This window comes from Miscanthus floridulus, chromosome 19 (assembly GCF_019320115.1).
Source record: "Miscanthus floridulus cultivar M001 chromosome 19, ASM1932011v1, whole genome shotgun sequence".
In the NCBI taxonomy this organism is placed as follows: domain Eukaryota; kingdom Viridiplantae; phylum Streptophyta; class Magnoliopsida; order Poales; family Poaceae; genus Miscanthus; species Miscanthus floridulus.
In genome coordinates, this window is record NC_089598.1 from 100,839,446 (window position 1) to 100,860,157 (window position 20,712).

At 46.4% G+C, this 20,712-nt stretch overlaps 1 protein-coding gene across 1 annotated transcript; it reads right to left on the reverse strand.

The window, feature by feature from the left end:
• Positions 1–435: 435 nt before the first annotated feature.
• Positions 436–20,172, reverse strand: LOC136529335 (GDSL esterase/lipase At2g42990-like). Its single transcript, XM_066522413.1, has 3 exons — positions 19,701–20,172; positions 921–1,410; positions 436–751 (listed from the first exon to the last, which is right to left on the reverse strand). The coding sequence occupies exons 1-3, from the start codon at positions 20,085–20,087 to the stop codon at positions 558–560; spliced, it is 1,071 nt and encodes a 356-aa protein (XP_066378510.1). The 5' UTR covers positions 20,088–20,172; the 3' UTR covers positions 436–557.
• Between the last annotated feature and the right edge of the window lie 540 nt (positions 20,173–20,712).

Consider the following 20,712-nt stretch of genomic DNA (forward strand, 5'->3'; position numbering starts at 1 on the left):
GGCCGGATAAGGATTCCTATTCTAACCGACCAGGATCTTGCTTGATCGCCAAATCCGTCTTGACTCCTTGCGCGGGACTCCGAACAGGTTGGCCGGGCCGCGCGTCGTCTTTTGGTGGACCGGACCCTCTGATCTGGGCCGGCCCAAGCCTAGCCGTAAGGGTATAGGGGTTAATACCCCCACACCTGGAAGTAGTATTCTAGCTAAAGTTTTTTTTTTGTAACGGGTACCTTTTCTATGATTACGCGTCTCGGTGTCGACGAAAATATCGTTTACCACTAAAAGCACAAACACCGTTAAAACCTAGGATATTCATGCCGTTAAAACCTAGGATATTCGCTTCCACGGGAAATCAAACTCAGGATCTAAGATGCTAACGAGGCTCTCGTAGCCAGTAGGTTATTGGCCCTTTCGCTAATAACCGGTACCTCAAGCTATAGGTATCTAGCTTTCTTTCATTTTGGTTTCTAAGACTTCTGTATGCTTTCAACAAGAAACAGATATTCTCTTGTGTAACCAAAAAAAAAATCTCAAGAGGTACAAATGACGTCACAGACTCACAGGAACACTCGTAATGCAGTGTTGAGAATATGGTCCGCTAATATCCTGTACGTCTGCTCCGACGGGTGAACTGAATCGAAGAACACGTACTTATCAGCGTCTTGACACGTAAACGGTTCGTCCAAGCCACACATCACAGATGTCTCGATGAGTCCCGTGCCGCAGCAGCCTTGCTCAACGTTCTCGAATCCTGCATGTCATCGCAAAGAAATCCCCACAGTGTGAATATTTCCCACAATGTGCTCGAGTCATTCATCATTTCGCACAATGTTCTTGACTCAGTGCTACTCTAGAGCTGATTCAATGCCAGAACCAGTATACGTTGTGAATAACTGAAGATAGATTTTGGGGTCACTCACCATAGTCCGACGGATTGGCGACGATGTCAGACACGACGCTGTACGTCTCCGCGAAAACCACCCGCGCGCCGGCGAGCTCACCGTCGAGCCTCCTCACGACCTCCTGCAGCCCGGCGTTGAACATCTCCGCCAGCCGGTTGTACTCCTCGTTGCACTCGCCGGGCTCGTCGCGGTTGAGCGTCCTGGCCGCGGGGATGCACCCGAACGGCGCGAGGCCGGTGAACTCCATCTTGCGCGCGCCGAGGCCGTAGGCGTCGCGGACGGCCGCCTCGGCGAGGCCGACGAGGTAGGCGACGTACTCCGCCGGGGTGTACTGGGCTCGCCGGAGAGGCACGGTGAAGTAGTTCACGATGAAGTCGTTGGTGCCGATGCTGAAGATGTACACGGCCTCGGCGATGATGTCGTTCGCCGCGGATTCCCCCTTTGCAAGCTGCAGTGTCGCCTTGTACTCCCTGAAGTACTCCAACTGCTGGCTCAGGGGGATGACTGACTGGAATAGATTCCAACAGGTTTCAAACAACAAGGTTGTTGAATACTGTACTTAAAAGATTATTTTAGGGTTATAAAAAATGTTATTGTCAAATTTTAGGTACCAAATTGGTGACCAAGATTTTTGCCAACATTGGTCACCAAATAAAAGGTGGCTATCAAGCAAATGAAGGACAATTGTTTTAAAGAACGGAAATGCTATGTGTCGTGGCTCCGATGGATCACACAAACGTTGGACGGCTTTTTTATCCCCGCCGTTTACTCCCGCCCGCATGTATATTAAAAAAAACTTATCACTTCGCTTCCTCTTCCCCATCCTTACCTCTTTCGCGCTCCTCATCCCCTGCCGCAGGCACCAACGCCCGGCATCCTCCCCCACCACGGTGTCCTCACCGGGAGTCCCTAATGCCCATAGATCCGGCGGCCCTCTCCCCCACTCTGGCAAGATCCATGGGGCACAAGCGAGATCCACTCGCCTCCGGCGTGATCCATGGAGGTGGCACAACGGTGTTGCAGGGGAGTGGGCGGCTCTCCCCCACCCTGGCGCGACACCCTCCCCACCCCAGCGGCGCCCTCTCTAACCCCGGCGACCGAGCTCTCCCCACCCCGACAGCCATGGCGCTCCCCGCCCCCCATCCCCCACCATCGTCGCCGAACCAAGCCCGATGCAGGTGGCGCTGGTGGTGGTGGTGCTCGCGCGGGCCACTGGTGCTGGTGCTAGGTGGTGCTCGTGCGCAGGCTCTTGCCGTCGGCTCTCACCTCGTCGGCCGGAATCGACTGGCCCATGCCTCTCTCCCACCATGTTGCAAATGTATATTTCAATTGTTTCAGACGTTTCAGAGGCATGTTGCAATTGTTTCATATGTATGTTGCAAAAGTAGATAGCGGGATGTTGCACATGTTGCAAGTATTTTAGAGGTATGTTGTAAGCGTTTGTTCAAACTATTTCATCTGTTTCCATACGTATGTTGCAAGCATTTTGATCTGGATGTTGCATATGTTTTCACACATATGTTGCAACAGTATATTCTAAATGTTTTATCTATTGCAGTCTTCTGCTGCAGCAAGTGTTTTCACGTTGCAAGTGTTCTATCTGGATGTTGCATATGTTTTCACACATATGTTGCAAGTGTATATTCCAGATGTTTTATCTGTTTCAGATGTATGTTGCATTCAAGTGTTTCATGTTGCACGTGTTTCCTATTGTTCGGAGAGTCAGGGGCGCCAGGGGGATGGGGTGAGGCGAGTCGGTGGCCGGCGGACGTGGCGTGCGGCACGCTGGGGGCGGCGGTCTAGGGCACGATGGGGCGGGGCGACTGGATGGGGACAGGGGCGGATATGGGCCTTGGGCCACTAGGGCCACGACCCTAGGCGCGGGCAAAAAAAACATTAGAGTACCAGTAGTTTTTCGTCCCGGCCTTAGGCGTTGGGCCAAATTTCTTGCACTTCTGGCTCACCAAAGAGAGGGGAAGGAGCCAAGGAGGCAGCGAGCGCCGGCCTCACGAGCGCCACGCCGCACCGCGCCCGTTCGCCACTCCCTGCTTCTCCTTGCTGTCGTAGTGTTGTGGCCAACCCTAGGCGACTCTGCGCCTCCGTCACTCCGCTCCTCCGCCAGCTAGCGGCCATCCCTGCGCGGCTATGCCAAGGCGCCCTAAGTTGCGCGCGGGTGGCGGCGCCTCATGCCCCTACTGACGCCCGACAACCCACGCCCTACGTCGGTCTGTCGCCCAGCGCCCTAGCTCCTGGTAATACTAATTACCCTTTCCCCATTTAACCATTCTCACTTGTAAGGGTCCGGTTTCTAAATTAAAGTTGAACTCTTTCAATTTTTGTAGTTGTAGTACTCAAGTAAGTTGCACAATGAAGAGGAGCAGGACAATAAAATCCTTTTTACTCCGGCTCCTATGCCAATTATACAACCAGCGCCACAAACACAACCATTTGCACAACCACAATCCGAAGTAGTAGAAGAACCATAGGTTGTTGAAGAACCAGAAACAGCATAAGAAGTACCTAGCAATGCAAATGGTTTGCAAAATAATCCCCCCCGTCTCAAACTAGAGCAAGTGGTCAATTATATTTATGGACTACATTGCTAATGTTCTTAATCACAAATCCATGTGTAGGTTCAGGTCCATATGAAGCTCTTGATGAAGATATGAGAGGCGAGGGTGAACCAAACCATAATTAGCTAGGTATTTTTTAACCACTTTCATGTTCCATCAATTATATCATGGATTTAAATATGAAATCGAGATATCATTTAAACTTATGCATCTATGAGCTTTGTTTTGTTATTTATTGTTATTAGTCCCGTTGCGGGCGGTATTTTAACCCGGCGTGGGCGGTATATATATGCTTTGAAAGTCAGTGACAGATCTCGTCAATTGACAGTGGCCCTAGGCATCAAAATTGATGAGCTCCGCCACTGGATGGGGATGAGGGCGGGGTGCGTGGATGGGGATGGGTCAGGCGTCGGGGCAGGCTTGTCAGTCGTGCGGGCGAGCGTCCGATGGAATTCATCCTCATCGGACGTCTGTGCGCTAGTATTTCCCTTTAAAGAAAGTAGCAAACATAACTTTTGGCATTCTTAGAGCAATTTCATGAAACTATGTAAATTTGACAATTGAAAAATAAGTAAATCGGCTCTCCGAATCAATTTAGCCACTCAAAAGTGTTCGTTACCACAGATCATCTAAAACCAGTCCCCTGTATTTTGAGCATGGCACGTCATCAGTTGTATAGCAGTGAAAGGTTCTTCCATCAGAGGATGCACGGTTAGCAGACGCGATGATGGCGCGAAGCACAACGGGGCTGCAACCATAGGCATAGGCATCGAGTGTGGCGTGGCAGTGGCCCCCACTACGTGGCTGCTGGCTCAGTGGGATGACTGACTGGAATAAATTCGAACAGGTTTTGAACAAGTAAAGTTATCGAATACTACTACTTGGGAGATTATTTTAGGGTTACCAGTTACCACAGAAGAAACAACATTTTGTTGTGGCCAAAATTTGGTTAGGAAATTGTGTGGCATGGGCATGGGCTAGTGGAACACGAGACAGCGGTGGGCGTGCGGGCCGGTGGTGTGCGATCGCCAACGGGAACACGGGCGTGAGGCAGGAGGCATGCGGCACAGCGGCAGCATTGGTGCGGGAGTGGGGCCGATGGCGTGCGAGGTCCGAGGGGGGGGTGCGCAAGCTCGCTGGATGGCGACATCCATTTAGGCCCTTTTGGTTTGGTTTGTCCTTAACTAAACTTTAGTCATAGAGTGTTTGGTTTTGTGACTAAAGGATTAAAGCTGATGACAAAAGACCATAATACCCTTATTAAATAGTCCTAATCTTTGATCCCTGCTGAAGTAATGAGGGGCAGCCCCTGTCCAAAGTGGGGTTTTAGTCCCTTCTAGTCATTCTCTAGGGACTAGATGATTAAAGGCCTTCTAGTCAGTTTTTACTTTTTAGTCAGGGGATTTGGCTCTAAAGTGACTAAAGGGAACTAAATTGGGGTGACTAAATTTTAGTCACCCCAAACCAAACACCCCTTAGTCACGAGGTAGAAGATAGGGAAGGAAGGAGGAAGAAAATGAAAGCTTGTAGGATCACACGTCAATGGCATGGGGAGACAAGGGGGTGGAGGGGCACTTTGGGCAATACAATAATACAATGACCTATGCTTTAGTTCAGTGTTGTCCCGATCGTATAAAGTTGTATATATTAGGCAGAACAAAAATTATAATAACATGATTAAAAAAAGGTGAACTATAGTGCTTCATCTCCAATCCACGAAAGTCATAATGGCACAAATGTAATTAATTGGCGTCTAACTCCCGGCATCCCGCTGCTCCATGGTGTTGGCATGACACCGAGAGGTCGAAATGCCAAGGTGGCAACAGGAAAATGCAAGAAAAAAAATCCTTGGCCTCCTGCGTGTGTGGGTTTGCAGTGTGGCGCTACGAAGAGCATCAAGGAGCATCAAGTGGGAAAAGGACGCTTGCAGGAGAGGAGAGGCGCGTGCGGGAAACTCCCACGTGTATTCGTGTGGATGGCGAGTGATGATGACTTGAGGATTCTGCCGAGCGAGAATATCAAGATAGCGAGATGGGGAAAACGAGAAAGAGAGCCTATAGGGCAAGTGTTTTCTGGCCTAGAACCGCTAAAGCGGACTTGGTGAAAGGCGGTCACGAGGCTGTAAGAGTTGCTCCTAGACACTTGGATAATCAACCAAACACACCCTATGTATTTGTTCTTCAAAAACCTAATAACATGGACCTTATGTGTTCACATGTAGCTTTGGTTACACTTTGGCTTGGTTATCATTGAAAGCATCTAGGCTCCTAGTTGGGTTTCGGTGATTAATGACGATACAAGATTACTATGACTAACGTATGTTTTGTAGAGGCAATTTGAGTTAGGTCATGGTAATGGCAATTGATTGTGCAATCATGGTTGTCATGCCCTTGTCGATGGAAATCATTTTGGTTCTCAAAGGATGGACGACGACGAACTAGTTCTAAGTGTCGTTTAGTGATGGAGAGACACTTAGAGTAGTTTATGACTTTGTTTTTCCTTTGGCTATACTATTAAGGGGGGTATGGACTAAGTCTAGTGGGTTAGGTGTGGTGCACATTTGTCAAACCTAGCACTAGGTAGCTCAGGAATAGCCCTAAGATCAATTGGAGTAAACTTCATTCACATAGGATTTTGAGTTGGAAGTGAATAGAGGGTCAAATAATTGACCGGACGCTAGTCTAGTTGTGACCGGACGCTGAAGGGTGAGTCCGGTCAGTTCATTTGATCAACTATAGTCGTCTGGTACTGTCCGGACGTTGAGTGGAGGTGCTGACTGGACCCTGGGTACCTACGTCCGGTCAACTCCAGAGAGGTTCTGGAGAGGTGTTTTCGTGACTGGACACGTCAGGTCGGTGCTGACCGGACGCTGGTCAAAATCCGGTAACTGACCAGAAGCTGAATAGTGAAGTGACCGAACTCTAGGTGCCAGCGTCCGGTCAACATCAGTAAGGTTTCAGAGAGCATTTTTCTTGATCGGATGCGTCCGGTCAGTGCTGACCGGATGCTGGTCAGAGTCTGGCCAGAGCTTAACGGCTCTTTCTGACACAGTGGCAGGTATAACTGACCGAAGCGTTCGGTCACCCTGACCGGAGCGTCTGGTCACCCCGCAGAATGCTGACTCAGCCTCCAAATGTTATGTTTTGAATGAGGGGGTATAAATACTTACTCCACTCGTCGAAGGGAGGTCTCTTGCCCATTTGTTCAGCTGAGAAACATCTTTAGAGTGTAAGGGAGAGCAAGAGCCTAGTGAGGTGATTTAGATTTGAGAATCCAAGATTAAGGACCTTATTAGTGCATAGAGAGTAGAAAGTGTGCATCCACCCTTCTCATTAGGCTTGGCTTGGTCAAGTGAGAGTTTGTGCTTGTTACTCTTGGTGATCGCCATCACCTAGACAGCTCGGTGGTGATCGGGAGCTTGGTGATCATGCGGCAAAGCTTGTGGATGACCCAACTCAAGTTGTGAGCGATTGTGGGTGATTCACCGCGATGGAGTGTCAAAGAATCAGCCCTGTAGAGACCACTTGGTCCTTGCACGGATCAAGGGGAGCTACACCCTTGTGCGGGTGCTCCAACGAGGACTAGTGGGGAGTGGCGACTCTCTGATACCTCAGAAAGACATCGCCGCGTTCCTTTCCCTCTCTTTACTTTGAGCATTTATATTTGAGCAATTCATTTCATGTCTTTACATTCCTAGAATTGCCATGCTAGAGTAGGATTGGAACCTAGGGTGCAAAACTTTTGTGCGTAAGAACAATAGAAACACATTCTAGGCACAAGGGGTGAAGTGGGCTAAGTGTATGGCTTAATTATTGTAAAGAATTTAGAATTAGCCCAATTCACCCCCCTCTTGGGCATCTTGATCCTTTCAATTGGTATCGAAGCCTCGTGCTCTCTAAATTTGGCTTAACCACCTAGAGCAAGATGTCCCACGGGGATGGACCCCCCTCATATCTTTGAGGGAGATGATTTTCCTTATTGTAAAATATGCATGGAGGCTTATCTAGAAGCTTTAGATGTTGGAGTTCTTAGAGCCGCCTCATAAGGCTTTCTAAAACCTAAGGATCCCTCGAACCTTCAAGATGATGAGGTTAACTATGAGAAGTGGAATGCAAAGGCTAGAAACACCCTCTTTAGAGGCCTTTGCAAAGATGTTTTTAACCATGTGCAGAACCACAAAGACGCCCGTGCACTATGGTCAGACATTTGTGCGCTCCATGAGGGAACAAAGAGTGAGCGTGAGGAACGCTACCACCTTGTTATGAAAAAGCTTAATTCATTTGAGATGCGTCCTACAGAAAGTGTTAATGAGATGTATTCATGCTTGAATGTTCTTGTAGAGGAAGTCAATGGGCTTGGACTCACACAAATGCAACCATCCGATGTTGTAAGAAAGATCTTGAGTGTCCTTTTCATTGACAAATTGTGACGGTGCTTCATCAAGGTGATCTTTCCACCGCTACACCAACTCAAATATTAGGGAAGATCAATGCACATGAGATGTACATGCACATCATACCATAAGATGGCTCTTCTTCCACCAAGAAGAAAGATTTGGCATTCAAGGCTAGCCAAGAGAAGAAGGATAAAGCAAGAGTTGATCATGATAGCTCAAGTGGTGATGAAATTGATGATGCAAGTCTTGCTCTTATGGTGAGAAGAACCACCAAGATGCTCAAGAAGCTCAACAAGAATGGTGTCAAATTTGATGGCAAGAAGAAGAAATTCTTCACTAGCAATAGAAGGAAGCCCATCTTTGAGATGAATTGCTATAATTGTGGAGAACTTGGTCATCTAGCTCATCAATGCCCTAAACCCAAGAAAGATAAGTACAAGAAGAAGTACAAGGGCAAGAAAGATGATTCAAGTGATGAAGATGATGATGAGAAGAAGAAGAACAAGCCATATAAGAAGAAGCATGGCAAGAAGAAGGAGTTTCACAAGAAGAAAAGGAATGGCAAGGCTTACATTGTTGGTGATTGGCTTACGGATATTCAATCATCAAGTGGCTCGTCCGATGATGAAAGTGAGAATGAGAATGAGAAGGTGGCCACTATTGTAATTGATTCTTCACTATCTTCATCGCCATCGCCGCCGCCATCCTCTACACACCTATGCCTTATGGCCAAGGATGAACGAAAGGTACAAAATGATGATGATAATAGTGGTGATGATAATGCTAGCAATGATGATAGTGATAGTGATGAAGAGTTTGAATCACCTTCTTATGATGATATTGTCAAGTTTCTAAATCAATATATTAAAATCATTAGAAAGACAAGAGCAAAAAATGAAAAGTTAGAACTTGAGAAAGACTCACTCTTAGCTAAATGTGACAGCCAAAAAAGCTAGTGTTGAGCTTAGAGAAGAAAATAAAATTATGTCATCTAAACTCAAGGAGCTCAAATCTTCTAAAAAGGAGCTTAAAGAAAAATATGATAAACTTGAGGGGATACATAATGAGCTCGCTACTAGCTACAATTTGCTAAAAGAAGAGTACACCAATCTCAAGGTTAATCATAACAATCTTGTTGTTTCACATGAGTTATTATCCAATGAGCCACATGATACTACTAACAATGTTGTTAAGATTGATATAGCTACATCATGTGATGACTTGATTGTTGAGAGCATTGAGCAAGGTTCTAGTAGCAAAGGCAAGAAAGTGGTTGAGTCCGACAACTATGATGAGTATGTCAAGCTCAAGAATGAGAATGAAAAGCTTAAGAAAGATCTTGAAAAGCTATCAATCACCAACAAAATTGTGATAGAGAATCTTGACAATGATTGTGATATAGCTCTTGAGAATGAGAAGCTTAAAGACGAGAACAAGAGACTCAAGATGGAGAAAAATCATAATGAACTTAGAGAGGAGAATAAGAAGCTCAAGTTGGAGAAAGAACATCTCAAGACCGGTTTGAGCAAGTTCACAAGAGGTTAATATCTCCAAAGTGAGCTACTCATGAACACCATCATAAAGATGGATAGAAGTGGTATTGGGTACTTGGCAAATCAAGAGAAGAAAACTCAAGCTCAACATCAACAATAACACAAGTCAAAGCCTAAGCCAAAGAGATGTTTTGAGTGTGGACAAGAAGGTCACTTTGCTCATGAGTGTTAAACTCCACCACCACAACCCTTGCCCAAGCATGCTAGACCCTTTGCTTTCAATGCTCACTACATGCTTAGAAAGGACTCTAGTGGAAAGATGAAAGTCATGTTCTTAGGTCCTCCCAACAAGAATAGGTCTAAGCAAATTTGGGTTGCAAAGTCACTAGTTGAGAAAGTCAAGGGCCCTCATCAAGTTTGGGTCCCTAAGCAACAAGCTTGATCTCTTGTGTGTAGGTGAACTACAAGACTGGTGGAAGTCATTGGGTTATTAATAGTGGTTGTACTCAATATATGACCGGTGATCCTCGTATGTTCACCTCACTAGATGAAGAAGTAGATGGTCAAGAAAGGATTACATTTGGTGATAATTCAAAGGGCAAAGTTCAAGGGTTGGGCAAAGTTGCAATATCAAATGATCATTCAATATCAAATGTACTATATGCTGCCTCATTAAGCTTCCACTTGCTATTCATTGGTCAATTGTGTGATCTTGGCTTTCAATGCTTGTTTACCGAGAAGGAAGTGGTTGTGTCAAAAAAAGATGATGATCAAGTTATATTCAAGGGATTTAGATACAACAACCTATATCTAGTGGATTTCACCTCCAAAGATGCAAACTTGAAGACATGCTTATTCACCAAAACTTCACTTGGGTGGCTATGGCATAGAAGACTAGCACATGTTGGGATGAGCTCACTCAAGAAGTTAATGAAGAATGAATTGGTGAGAGATTTGAAGGATGTGAAATTTGAGAAAGACAAGCTTTGTAGTGCATGTCAAGCCGGCAAGCAAGTTGCAAACACTCATCCAACAAAAGCTTATATGTCAACAACAAGAGTACTAGAGCTTCTCCACATGGATCTATTTGGACCTACAACTTACAAGAGCTTGGGAGGCAATCTCTATTATCTTGTGATTATTGATGACTACTCTAGATATACTTGGGTGTTCTTCCTTAATGACAACACCAAAGTAGCTTCATGTTTCAAGAAGTTTGCCAAGAGAGCACAAAATGAATTTGAAGTGAAGCTCAAGAAGATAAGAAGTGACAATTGAAAAGAATTTGACAACACAAACATTGAAGCATATTGTGATGAAGTAGGGATCAAGCATGAGGTCTCCGTAACATGCACTCCTCCACAAAATAGTATAGTAGAGAGAAAGAACCAAACACTTATCATACTTGCAAGAACAATGCTTGATGAGTACAACACACCCGAAGCTCTATAGGCAGAAGCTATCAACACCGCTTACTATGCATCCAACCGCCTATTCCTTCAAAAGTTTCTTGGTAAGACACCTTATGAGTTGCTCAATGGGAAGAAGCCGGACGTCTCCTTCTTTAGGGTATTTGGTTGCAAATGCTACATCTATAAGAAGCGACAACACCTAGGGAAGTTTCAAAGATGTTGTGATATTGGTTTTCTTGTTGGTTACTCATTAAAGTCCAAAGTATATAGAGTATTTAATCATGCCACCGGCTTAGTTGAAGAAACATATGGTGTGGAATTTGATGAATCTAACGGCTCCCAAGGAGCACATAAGAATCTTGATGATATAGGTGATGAACCATTGAGGGAGGCCATGAAGAACATTCCGGTTGGAGACATCAAGCCCAAAGAATGTGAAGATTATGTTCAAGTGATTGATCCACCTTCTTTATCAAATGTGCCACAAGATGATGATAAAGATGGGAGAGTAGAAAATAAAGATACTCATGTCTCTCATGATCAAATGGTGGCACAAGCTCAAGATGTTGATGCTCCACAACCTTCCCCTCAAGTGGTTGATAGAATAAATTCACCTCTACTACAAGCACATCCACAAGACCTCATCATAGGAAGTCCTTCAAAGGGTGTAATAACTCGCTCTAAGAAATTTGCTTCATTTATTGAACATCACTCGTTTATTTCTTGCATTGAGCCTAAAAAGGTAGAAGAAGCTCTTCAAGATTTGGATTGGATAAATGCCATGCACGAAGAGTTGAACAACTTCACCACAATGAAGTTTGGACACTTGAAGAGCGACCACAGGGTGCAAGAGTCATTGGAATAAAGTGGGTGTTCCACAACAAGCAAGATGATCAAGGCATTGTTGTGAGGAATAAGGCAAGACTAGTTGTAAAGGGGTTCTCTCAAGTTGAAGGGTTGGATTTTGGAGAGACCTTTGCACCAGTTGCAAGACTTGAAGCCATTCATATCCTCTTTGCATATGCATCGCATCATAAAATGAAATTATATCAAATGGATGTTAAAAGTGCATTTTTAAATGGTTTTATAAATGAACTAGTCTATGTTGATCAACCTCCCGGGTTTGAAGACCCTAGATATCCTAATCATGTCTATGGATTGTCCAAGGCACTATATGGGCTTAAGAAAGCCCCAAGAGCTTGGTATGAGCGTCTTCGGGATTTCCTCATTGAGAAAGGGCTTCACCATTGGGAATTTCGACACCACACTATTCACTAAGAAGCTTGATGGAGAAATCTTTATTTGTCAAGTATATTTTGATGATATCATATTTGGCTCATCAAATGAAGATTATTGCAAAGAGTTTGGTGAATTGATGTCGAAGGACTTTGAGATGTCTATGATTGGAGAGTTTACATTCTTTCTTAGTTTTTAAGTTAAGCAAATGAGAGAGGGGATTTTCATCTCTCAAGAAAAATACATCAAGGACCTTCTCAAGAGGTTCAAAATAGATGAATGTAAGCCAATCAAGACACCAATGCCATCTAATGTACATCTCGACCTAGATGAGGGAGGTAAATCGATTGATCAAACTCTCTACTGTTCTATGATTGGTAGTTTATTATATTTGACCGCATCTAGGCCCAACATCATGTTTAGTGTGTTTATATGTGCAAGATTTCAAGCTAATCCTAAGGAGGCTCACATGGTTGCAGTTAAAAGAATCCTTAGGTACCTTAAGCACACACTAAGCATTGGTCTTTGGTATCCCAAAGGAGCTAGATTTCAACTAGTTGGCTATTCTGATTCGGATTATGCCGGTTGCAAAATTGATAGAAAAAGCACATCCGGAGGGTGCCATTTGCTTGGTAGATCACTAGTGTCTTGGTCCTCCAAGAAGCAAAATAGTGTGGCTTTGTCCACCACCGAGGCTAAGTACATTGCCACGGGTGCTTGTTGTTCACAAATTCTTTACATGAAGCAAACTTTGCTAGACTATGGTGTAGTTTTAGGAAAGGTTCCTCTTTTGTGTGACAATAAGAGCATGGTAAAGGTTGCTAATAATCTAGTTCAACACTCTCGCACCAAGCACATAGATATCCGCCATCACTTTCTTAGAGATCATGTTGCTAAAAATGATATATCACTAGAAGGTAGCGGATATCTTCACTAAACCGCTAGATGAGGCTACATTTTGTCGGTTGAGGAATAAGCTCAATGTGCTTGATTCTAGCAACTTCACTAAAAAATGAGCTTGTGGTGTCCCTTGCATTGCATTGTAATATAAAACATGTTTAATTTTTTGTAATGCACTTAGAGCTTGTCAAACATGGTTAAGATAACCGCCGAAAAGCATGTGAAGAAGCTTAACCTTGGATCAAACTTGACAGGCATCTAGACTTACTTTCAAGTATTGCATTGCATGTGCATGTGTGTTGCTTTGTCGTTTCTTTTTGGTTATCTTTTGAGCACACACTGTGTTTGTCCACAAATAGGGAGAGCATTTGAAGCTCCTATTGGTCATAAAACCCTATTGTGTGACCACATGTTGCTCCTCGTCGATTTTATTGCCTATTTTCTTAAAAAGAATTATAGCCTAAGGCAAAATACTTTGAAAAAATTGAGGGTTTGAGAGAGGTCTCTCACATTAGTCTCAATTGGTGTTTATTTGTGTCTTATTGAAGTTGAGACTTGATTGGGAATAGGCAGCGCGAAGGAACTTTGAAGATTTGCTGAAAAATGGTGACCAGATGCTGCACCGGACTATGCTTCCAGCATCCAGTCAGTTCACAGGAGGTGAACAGATGCAGCACAGGAGTGACCGGACGCAGAACATTGTTCCTCCAGCTTCCGGTGTGAAGATGGCCCTGCGTCCGGTCAAACGAAGAAGAAGCTATCAGGATCGACCGGACTTTGTCTGTGTCCGGTCAAGGGTAATCGGACACCTCTGGTCATGACTTGAGGGGTTTTGGACCTCTCTGTTGTCAACAGAGTCTGGGTGGCAGCGTCCGGTCGTTGCCACCGGTGCGTCCGGTCACTAAAGGTCAAGCAGGAAATTTTCTCTTTTCTTTCCTTGTCTATCACGTGGGGGCCACCTTAAATCATTTTTCCTCGATTCACACCTAGGTCACCCGCGTCGCCAGCGCCTTCATCGCCCACCTACGCCTTGCCCTCGCACCGACCCCATCATCGTGCTCCATCACGAACAGCGCCGCCCTATCCTCGCCATCGCTCCCGCTTTCGCGCCTGTCTCTGCCGTAGCGCCGCCGCACCTATCCTTGCAGTGCCTGTGCCGTGCCTATGTCTTCACCGCTCCTGTGCCTACCCTAGCCACGCCTGCAGGCACGTTTGCCTCGTGCCACCGGAGTACTGCGTCCGCCTTTGCCATCGCGTCGCCACCCCCGTGCCAACCTCCCTGCAACAGTGCCCGCACAGCCTTGCAGCGCCCGTGCCCGCACCTATATTGTGCCGCCATGCCTCCTCAGCTGCCATACCACTTTGCGACGCCAAACCCTAACCGGGCATAAACTTGCCGATTCTAGTGGTGCCCCGTGATCCTCTCCTTTGCTTATCGATCGTCGGATCGTCGGATTTCATCAGGTAGCAAGCCATCGATTTCAATTTCATTTCTACTGGTTGCTTCTTAGGGTTTCTCATCTCTAGATGAATATTGAGATTATTTATATTCCCCATCTATTCCACCGTGCAGCGAGTCGGTGCTCTTGTGGTTGATTCGTCAGTTGTCAGTAAACTCGGGGCCAAGCCCACGAGTATGGATTGAGGCCAAGCCTCACGAGTGTTAGTTGGTAGTTATTTCTTGTCAGTGGCAGTGATTCTCGTCAACTTTAGAGATGGCACATTGCAAGAATGCCAGAGGTGGTTCTGGTGATGAGGATCCAAGGCCTCTGCCTCGCCTGACTGATCAGCTAAAAGGAAAGGCAAAAATGATTACAAAGAAAAAGCAGAAGTTAGATGATGTTGAGGCAGAGAGGGCAGCAGCAGTGGCAGCCATTGCAGAGTGTGCAGAGAGAGGTGGAGCTAGCAGTGGCGTTCACATAGGCGACTAGTTGTCACCCGCTCAGAGGGCCGCCGTCGAGAGGATTGAGGCCAGTCTTGGTAGTCCACCTGGGACTGTCACGCTTGGAGGACGACGTGCCTCTTTAGAGGAGAGTCAGACTCAGGGGGAGACTGAGCTGTAGACACAGTCGGTAGAGTAGACAGATGATGCTCAGTAGGGAGAGCAGGTTGAGTAGACAGAGCAGGCAGCACAGCCACAGCTTCGACGCTTCGGTCGCACTCATAATTAGGTGTCACCGAGGCCTAAGACATAGAGGAGGGGCTCTCATCCACCTCCTAAACCACAGGGTCCGCCTCCAGTGGTTCACCTTGACCTGAGGGCAGCCACAGCCAGACAGGTGCAGCAGCTCTGCTTCATGCAGTTTGAGGACTGGTTTCCACTGAGGCGGGATGAGCGTGCGTCAGAGCACTTCTACACCGTATTGTAGGAGGATTTCTATAATGCATATCTCAACAGTGGTGTTGCTTTCAGATCTCAGCGGGTCTGCTCCATAGAGTCTTTAGTTGCAGCTATAGGCGAGCAGATCCGTTCTCACCTCTCTTATCTGCTAAGCTTGACATATCTTCTTGGACGGACTGGTCGCTATGTTCCGTCATGGGTTCGTGAGTTCTACTCCTCTCTGTGGATTGACCCGAGGCATAGATTTATTCACTTTGCTTTAAGAGGCCATGACTACAGGCTCCAGAGCTTGAGGGTCAGAGAGATACTGAGGATTCTAGAGTCACCTGAAAGGATCAAGATGCCCAAGAGGGGGGGTGAATTGGGCTAATTCTAAATTTTCTTGCAATAATCAAATCCTACGGATAGCCCAATTAACCCCTTGTGCCTAGAAAAAGTGTTTCTATCAAATCAACGCACAAAAGACTTGCAACCTATGTTCCAAACTTACTCTAGCATAGCAATTCTATGAATGTAAAGACAAGTATTGAATTGCTCAAAGTAAATACTTAAAGTAAATGCTCAAAGTAAATGGAGAGAGGAACGCGGCGATGTTTTGCCGAGGTATCGGAGAGTCGCCACTCTCCACTAGTCCTCGTTGGAGCACCCGCGCAAGGGTGTAGCTCCCCCTTGATCCACGCAAGGATCAAGTGCTCTCTACGGGTTGATTCTTCGACACTCCGTCGCGGCGAATCACCCAAAACCGCTCACAACTTGAGTTGGGTCACCCACAAGCTCCGTCGGGTGATCACCAAGCTCCCAATCACCACCAAGCCGTCTAGGTGATGGCGATCACCAAGAGTAACAAGCACGAACTCTCACTTGACCACGCGAAGCCTAATGAGAAGATGGATGCACACTTGTCTACTCTTGATTCACTAATGAGGTTTCACTCTTGGATTCTCAAATCACAAACACCTCACTAGGACCTTGCTCTTCTTGGCACTCACAAACGTGTTTCTCAGCTGTTGGAATGAGCAAAAGTAACTCCACTCACGAGTGGAGCTTCTATTTATAAGGCAGCCTGAAAAACAAACCGTTATGAGCTTCTGCGGGGTGACCGGACGCTCCGATCGTTTCGACCGGACGCTCCGGTCAGTTCAACCAGCGCAACAGTTTTCACGTGATGACCGGACGCTGTCAGGGTCCGGTCAAGTACCGACCGGACGCGTCCGGTCGCTCTTGGATGCTTACTGTAAACGACCGGACGCTGGATACTCAGGGTCCGGTCACCACTGACCGGACGCGTCCGGTCACACTTTGATGCTTACTATAAACAACCAGATGCTGGATACTCAGGGTCCGGTCACCACTGACCGGACGCGTCCGGTCACACTTTCTCAAGTCTGGACCCTTACTGGAGTCGACCGGACGCTGGCCCTCAGCGTCTGGTCACACGACCTTCCAGCGTCCGGTCACTCCAGACTTGTTCTCCTCAGTCAAATAAACTGACCGGACCCTACGGCCAGCGTCTGGTCGCACCGGAGCCAGCGTCCGGTCAGTATTTGACCCTCCATTCACTTCCAACTTTCGATCATATGTGAATGAAGTTTGCTCCAAAGGATCTTAGGCATTCATAGGAGCTACCTAGAGCTAGTTTTAACAAGTGTGCACCACACCTAACTCACTAGACTCAACTAGGTCAAGCTACCTGTCCATACCCCCCTTAATAGTACGGCTAAAGGAAAAAACAAAGTCCTAAACTACTCTAAGTGTCACCTCTAGAGTCACAGGTTGCACCAGTTACTGAGCAGACCCCGATCGCTTCACCTTTACTTCCAACTACAGAGGGCCAGACCGCTTAGAGTTTAGGATCAGAGGATGTTGCTGCTCAGTTCTAGATCTCTCACTGCACCTCAGCGCCTGACTCTACTGCTCCTGTCCCGCCGTCCGACCCTTAGGTTTTGGTGCTTGACGCCAAAGGGGGAGAGGGAGCGAGTATGTTAGATCTAGGGGCAGCATTAGATCTAGGGGGAGCATGTGATTCATTTCTTTTAGTCCTTCGTGTGTGATACTTTGTGCATTCACGTTTACCTTCATGCATTGCATACTTGTGATGGTGAGACTTATGTGACATGTGTGCTCTCTACATTGATATTTTTATATATGTCATATCACTTGGTTATGCTCATTTGCTTTGTTTCCACGTTTTACTCCGATTCAAATGAGCTTTACTTCATGTACTCATGCTTAATTCATATCTTTTCAGTACACCATGTTGGTTTGGGTCATATAAGCATGTCTAACCCCTTTGCTCTTATTGTCAAAAGCTTATATGAACCAAGCATGTTGAAAACCTCACTCATCTCTTCTACATACTCAAGGTTGTGTTGTCATCAATCACCAAAAAGGGGGAGATTGAAAGCATCTAGGCCCCTCGTTGGGTTTCGGTGATTAATGATGACACGAGATTACTATGACTAAGGTGTGTTTTGTAGAGGCAATTTGAGTTAGGTCATGGTAATGGCAATTGATTGGGCAATTATGGTTGTCATGCCCCTGTCGATGGAAATCGTTTCGGTTCTCAAAGGATGGACAACGACGAACTAGTTCTAAGTGTCGTTTAGTGATGGAGAGACACTTAGAGTAGTTTAGGACTTTGTTTTTTCTTTGACCGTACTATTAAGGGGGGTATAGACTAGTAGCTTGACCTAGGTAAGTCTAGTGGGTTAGGTGTGGTGCACACTTATCAAACCTAGCACTAGGTAGCTCATGAATAGCCCTAAGATCAATTGGAGTAAACTTCATTCACATCGGATTTCGAGTTGGAAGTGAATGGAGGGTCAAATGATTGACCGAACACTGGTTTGGTTGTGACCGAACGCTGAAGGGTGAGTCCGATCAGTTCATTTGATCAACTGCAGTCGTCTGGTACTGACCGGATGTTGAGTGGAGGTGATGACCGGACGCTGGGTACCCTGCGCCCGGTCAACTCCAGAGAGGTTCTGGAGAGGTGTTTTCATGACTGGACGCGTCCGGTCGGTGCTGACCAGACACTGGTCAGAATCCGGTAACTGACCGGACGCTGAATAGTGAAGTGACCGGACTCTGGGTGCCAGCGTCCGGTCAACATCAGTAAGGTTCTAGAGAGCTTTTTTCTTGACCGGACGCGTCCGGTTAGTGCTGACCAGACGCTGATCAGAGTCTGGTCAAAGCTTAATGGCTATTTCTGACACAGTGGCGGGTATAACTGACCGGAGCATCCGGTCACCCTGACCGGAGTGTCCGATCACCCCGTAGAATGCTGACTCAGCGTCCAAACGTTATGTTTTGAATGAGGGGATATAAATACTTACTCCACTCGTACAAGGGAGGTCTCTTGCCCATTTATTCAGCTAAAAAACACCTTTGGAGTGCAAGGGAGGGCAATAGCCTAGTGAGGTGATTGAGATTTGAGAATCCAAGATTAAGGACCTCATTAGTGCATAGAGAGTAGCAAGTGTGCATCCACTCTTCTCATTAGTCTTGGCTTGGTCAAGTGAGAGTTTGTGCTTGTTACTCTTGGTGATCGCCATCACCTAGACGGCTCAGGGATGATTAGGAGCTTGGTGATCATCCGGCGGAGCTTGTGGATGACCTAACTCAAGTTATGAGCGGTTGTGGGCGATTCACCGCGACAGAGTGTCAAAGAATCAGCCCGTAGAGAGCACTTGATCCTTGCGCGGATCAAGGGGGAGCTACACCCTTGTGCGGGTGCTCCAACAAGGACTAGTGGGGAGTGACGACTCTCCGATACCTCGGGAAAACATCGCCGCGTTCTGTTCACTCTCTTTACTTTAAGCATTTACATTTGAGCAATTCATTTCATGTCTTTACATTTCTAAAATTGCCATGCTAGAGTAGGATTGGAACCTAGGGTGCAAAACTTTTGTGCATAAGAACAATAGAAACATATTTTAGGCACAAGGGGTGAATTAGGCTAAGTGTAGGGCTTAATTATTGCAAAGAATTTAGAATTAGCCCAATTCACTTTCCCTCTTGGACATCTTGATCCTTTCAATCATTCAGGCATCTTATTTCTTAGCCTAAGTTTAAACTTTGGCTTGTCTCCAACCCAACCATCTTCTACTTTACCAACATCTTTGTCATGGCTAATTTTGGCTCGTTTTATCGGATCAACGTGAACCATACACAGCCAAGGTGCCCTAATATAGGGCAGAGTCAAAATAAAAGTGACAGAAAACCATCACTCTTGAGAGAGCAAAAGGTGTTGCTGGCCTTGTTATCACACGTTGACGAGTCAGTTAGGTGAACCGTTGTCTATAGTTCTATACGTTACGTTGGCTCAGTCAGTCATATACTCATATGTAAACTTTGCAAAATCACGAGAAGCAGCAGCATGGGCCACCAGTCAAAATAAAGGAAGTCATGGCACATCAGAAGGTATATACAGAAGTTTTTTCCTTACTGCGATTTCCGCTGTCAAATCATCCAGCCCGGTGCCTCCGGAGGCAAAGCTGACGCCGGTGGCGAGCTGGTCGATGGTGTAGCCTGGGTCCAGGTAGGCCGGCACCGACGACGGCAAGCCGAACGCCTCCGAGAGGAAGTCGGTGACGAGGCGGCCGTTGGAGAACCTGCCCGTGGCGACGCCCTGGTCGAAGTCGCGCCCGTACGGCGGGAAGTTGCCCCTGGCGACGGTGGGGATGAAGTTGTTGTTGCCCGCGTCCACCGTCGAGTCCCCGAACACGATCAGCGCCGGCACCTTGCCGGCGGCGGCGGTCCTGAGAGAGAAATGGAGAACGACGAGAAGCAGCAGCCAGCAGCACGGGCGGCTGCGGCTTTGAGACGACGGCATGTTATTTGCTTGGTGGGGTGGTTGCTAGCTCTATACTAGCGACTTAGCGAGGCGCGCGCGCACACTGAAACTCAAATTGGGTGCTGTTGGGTGTTGGCTCACTTGGCTGTATATATCCATCTCAGGAAGCGTTTGTTCATTAATTTTTGCTGGTGGTGCAGTCTTGTTGGCTTCTTAAACGTACACGTATGATTTGACCGGGAATAGCAAGATAACGCCCCCGAGAGTGAGAGCTGAGCAGAGCTATTCTAGCCCTCTTCTAGTCTTCTTTCATCTAATTTTGAGGCGCTTAACTATACTTTGTTGTGGGTGTATTCATTTTTTCCTGCCTTGACCTTGACCCCTAAGCATGAATTGGTAGCTAGTTTAGCCAGAGCGCCGCTCCTAGTCACCTAGGCACCATCCTCGTGCACGGGTTTACGCAGTCTGTACTATCTGCCGAGGTCTTGTCTTTGTCAATGGAGTTGGATACAAGTGCAGCCAAACAAATCTAAGACGAGAAGAAATGTTTTATCAGGAGTAGCATATGAGGTCTTTACTAATCTTGTAACTATTTTGGCTCAAAAAAAATCTTGTAATTATTTAACTTTTGTTATTTTCGGTGAAGTAATAACTCTACTACATA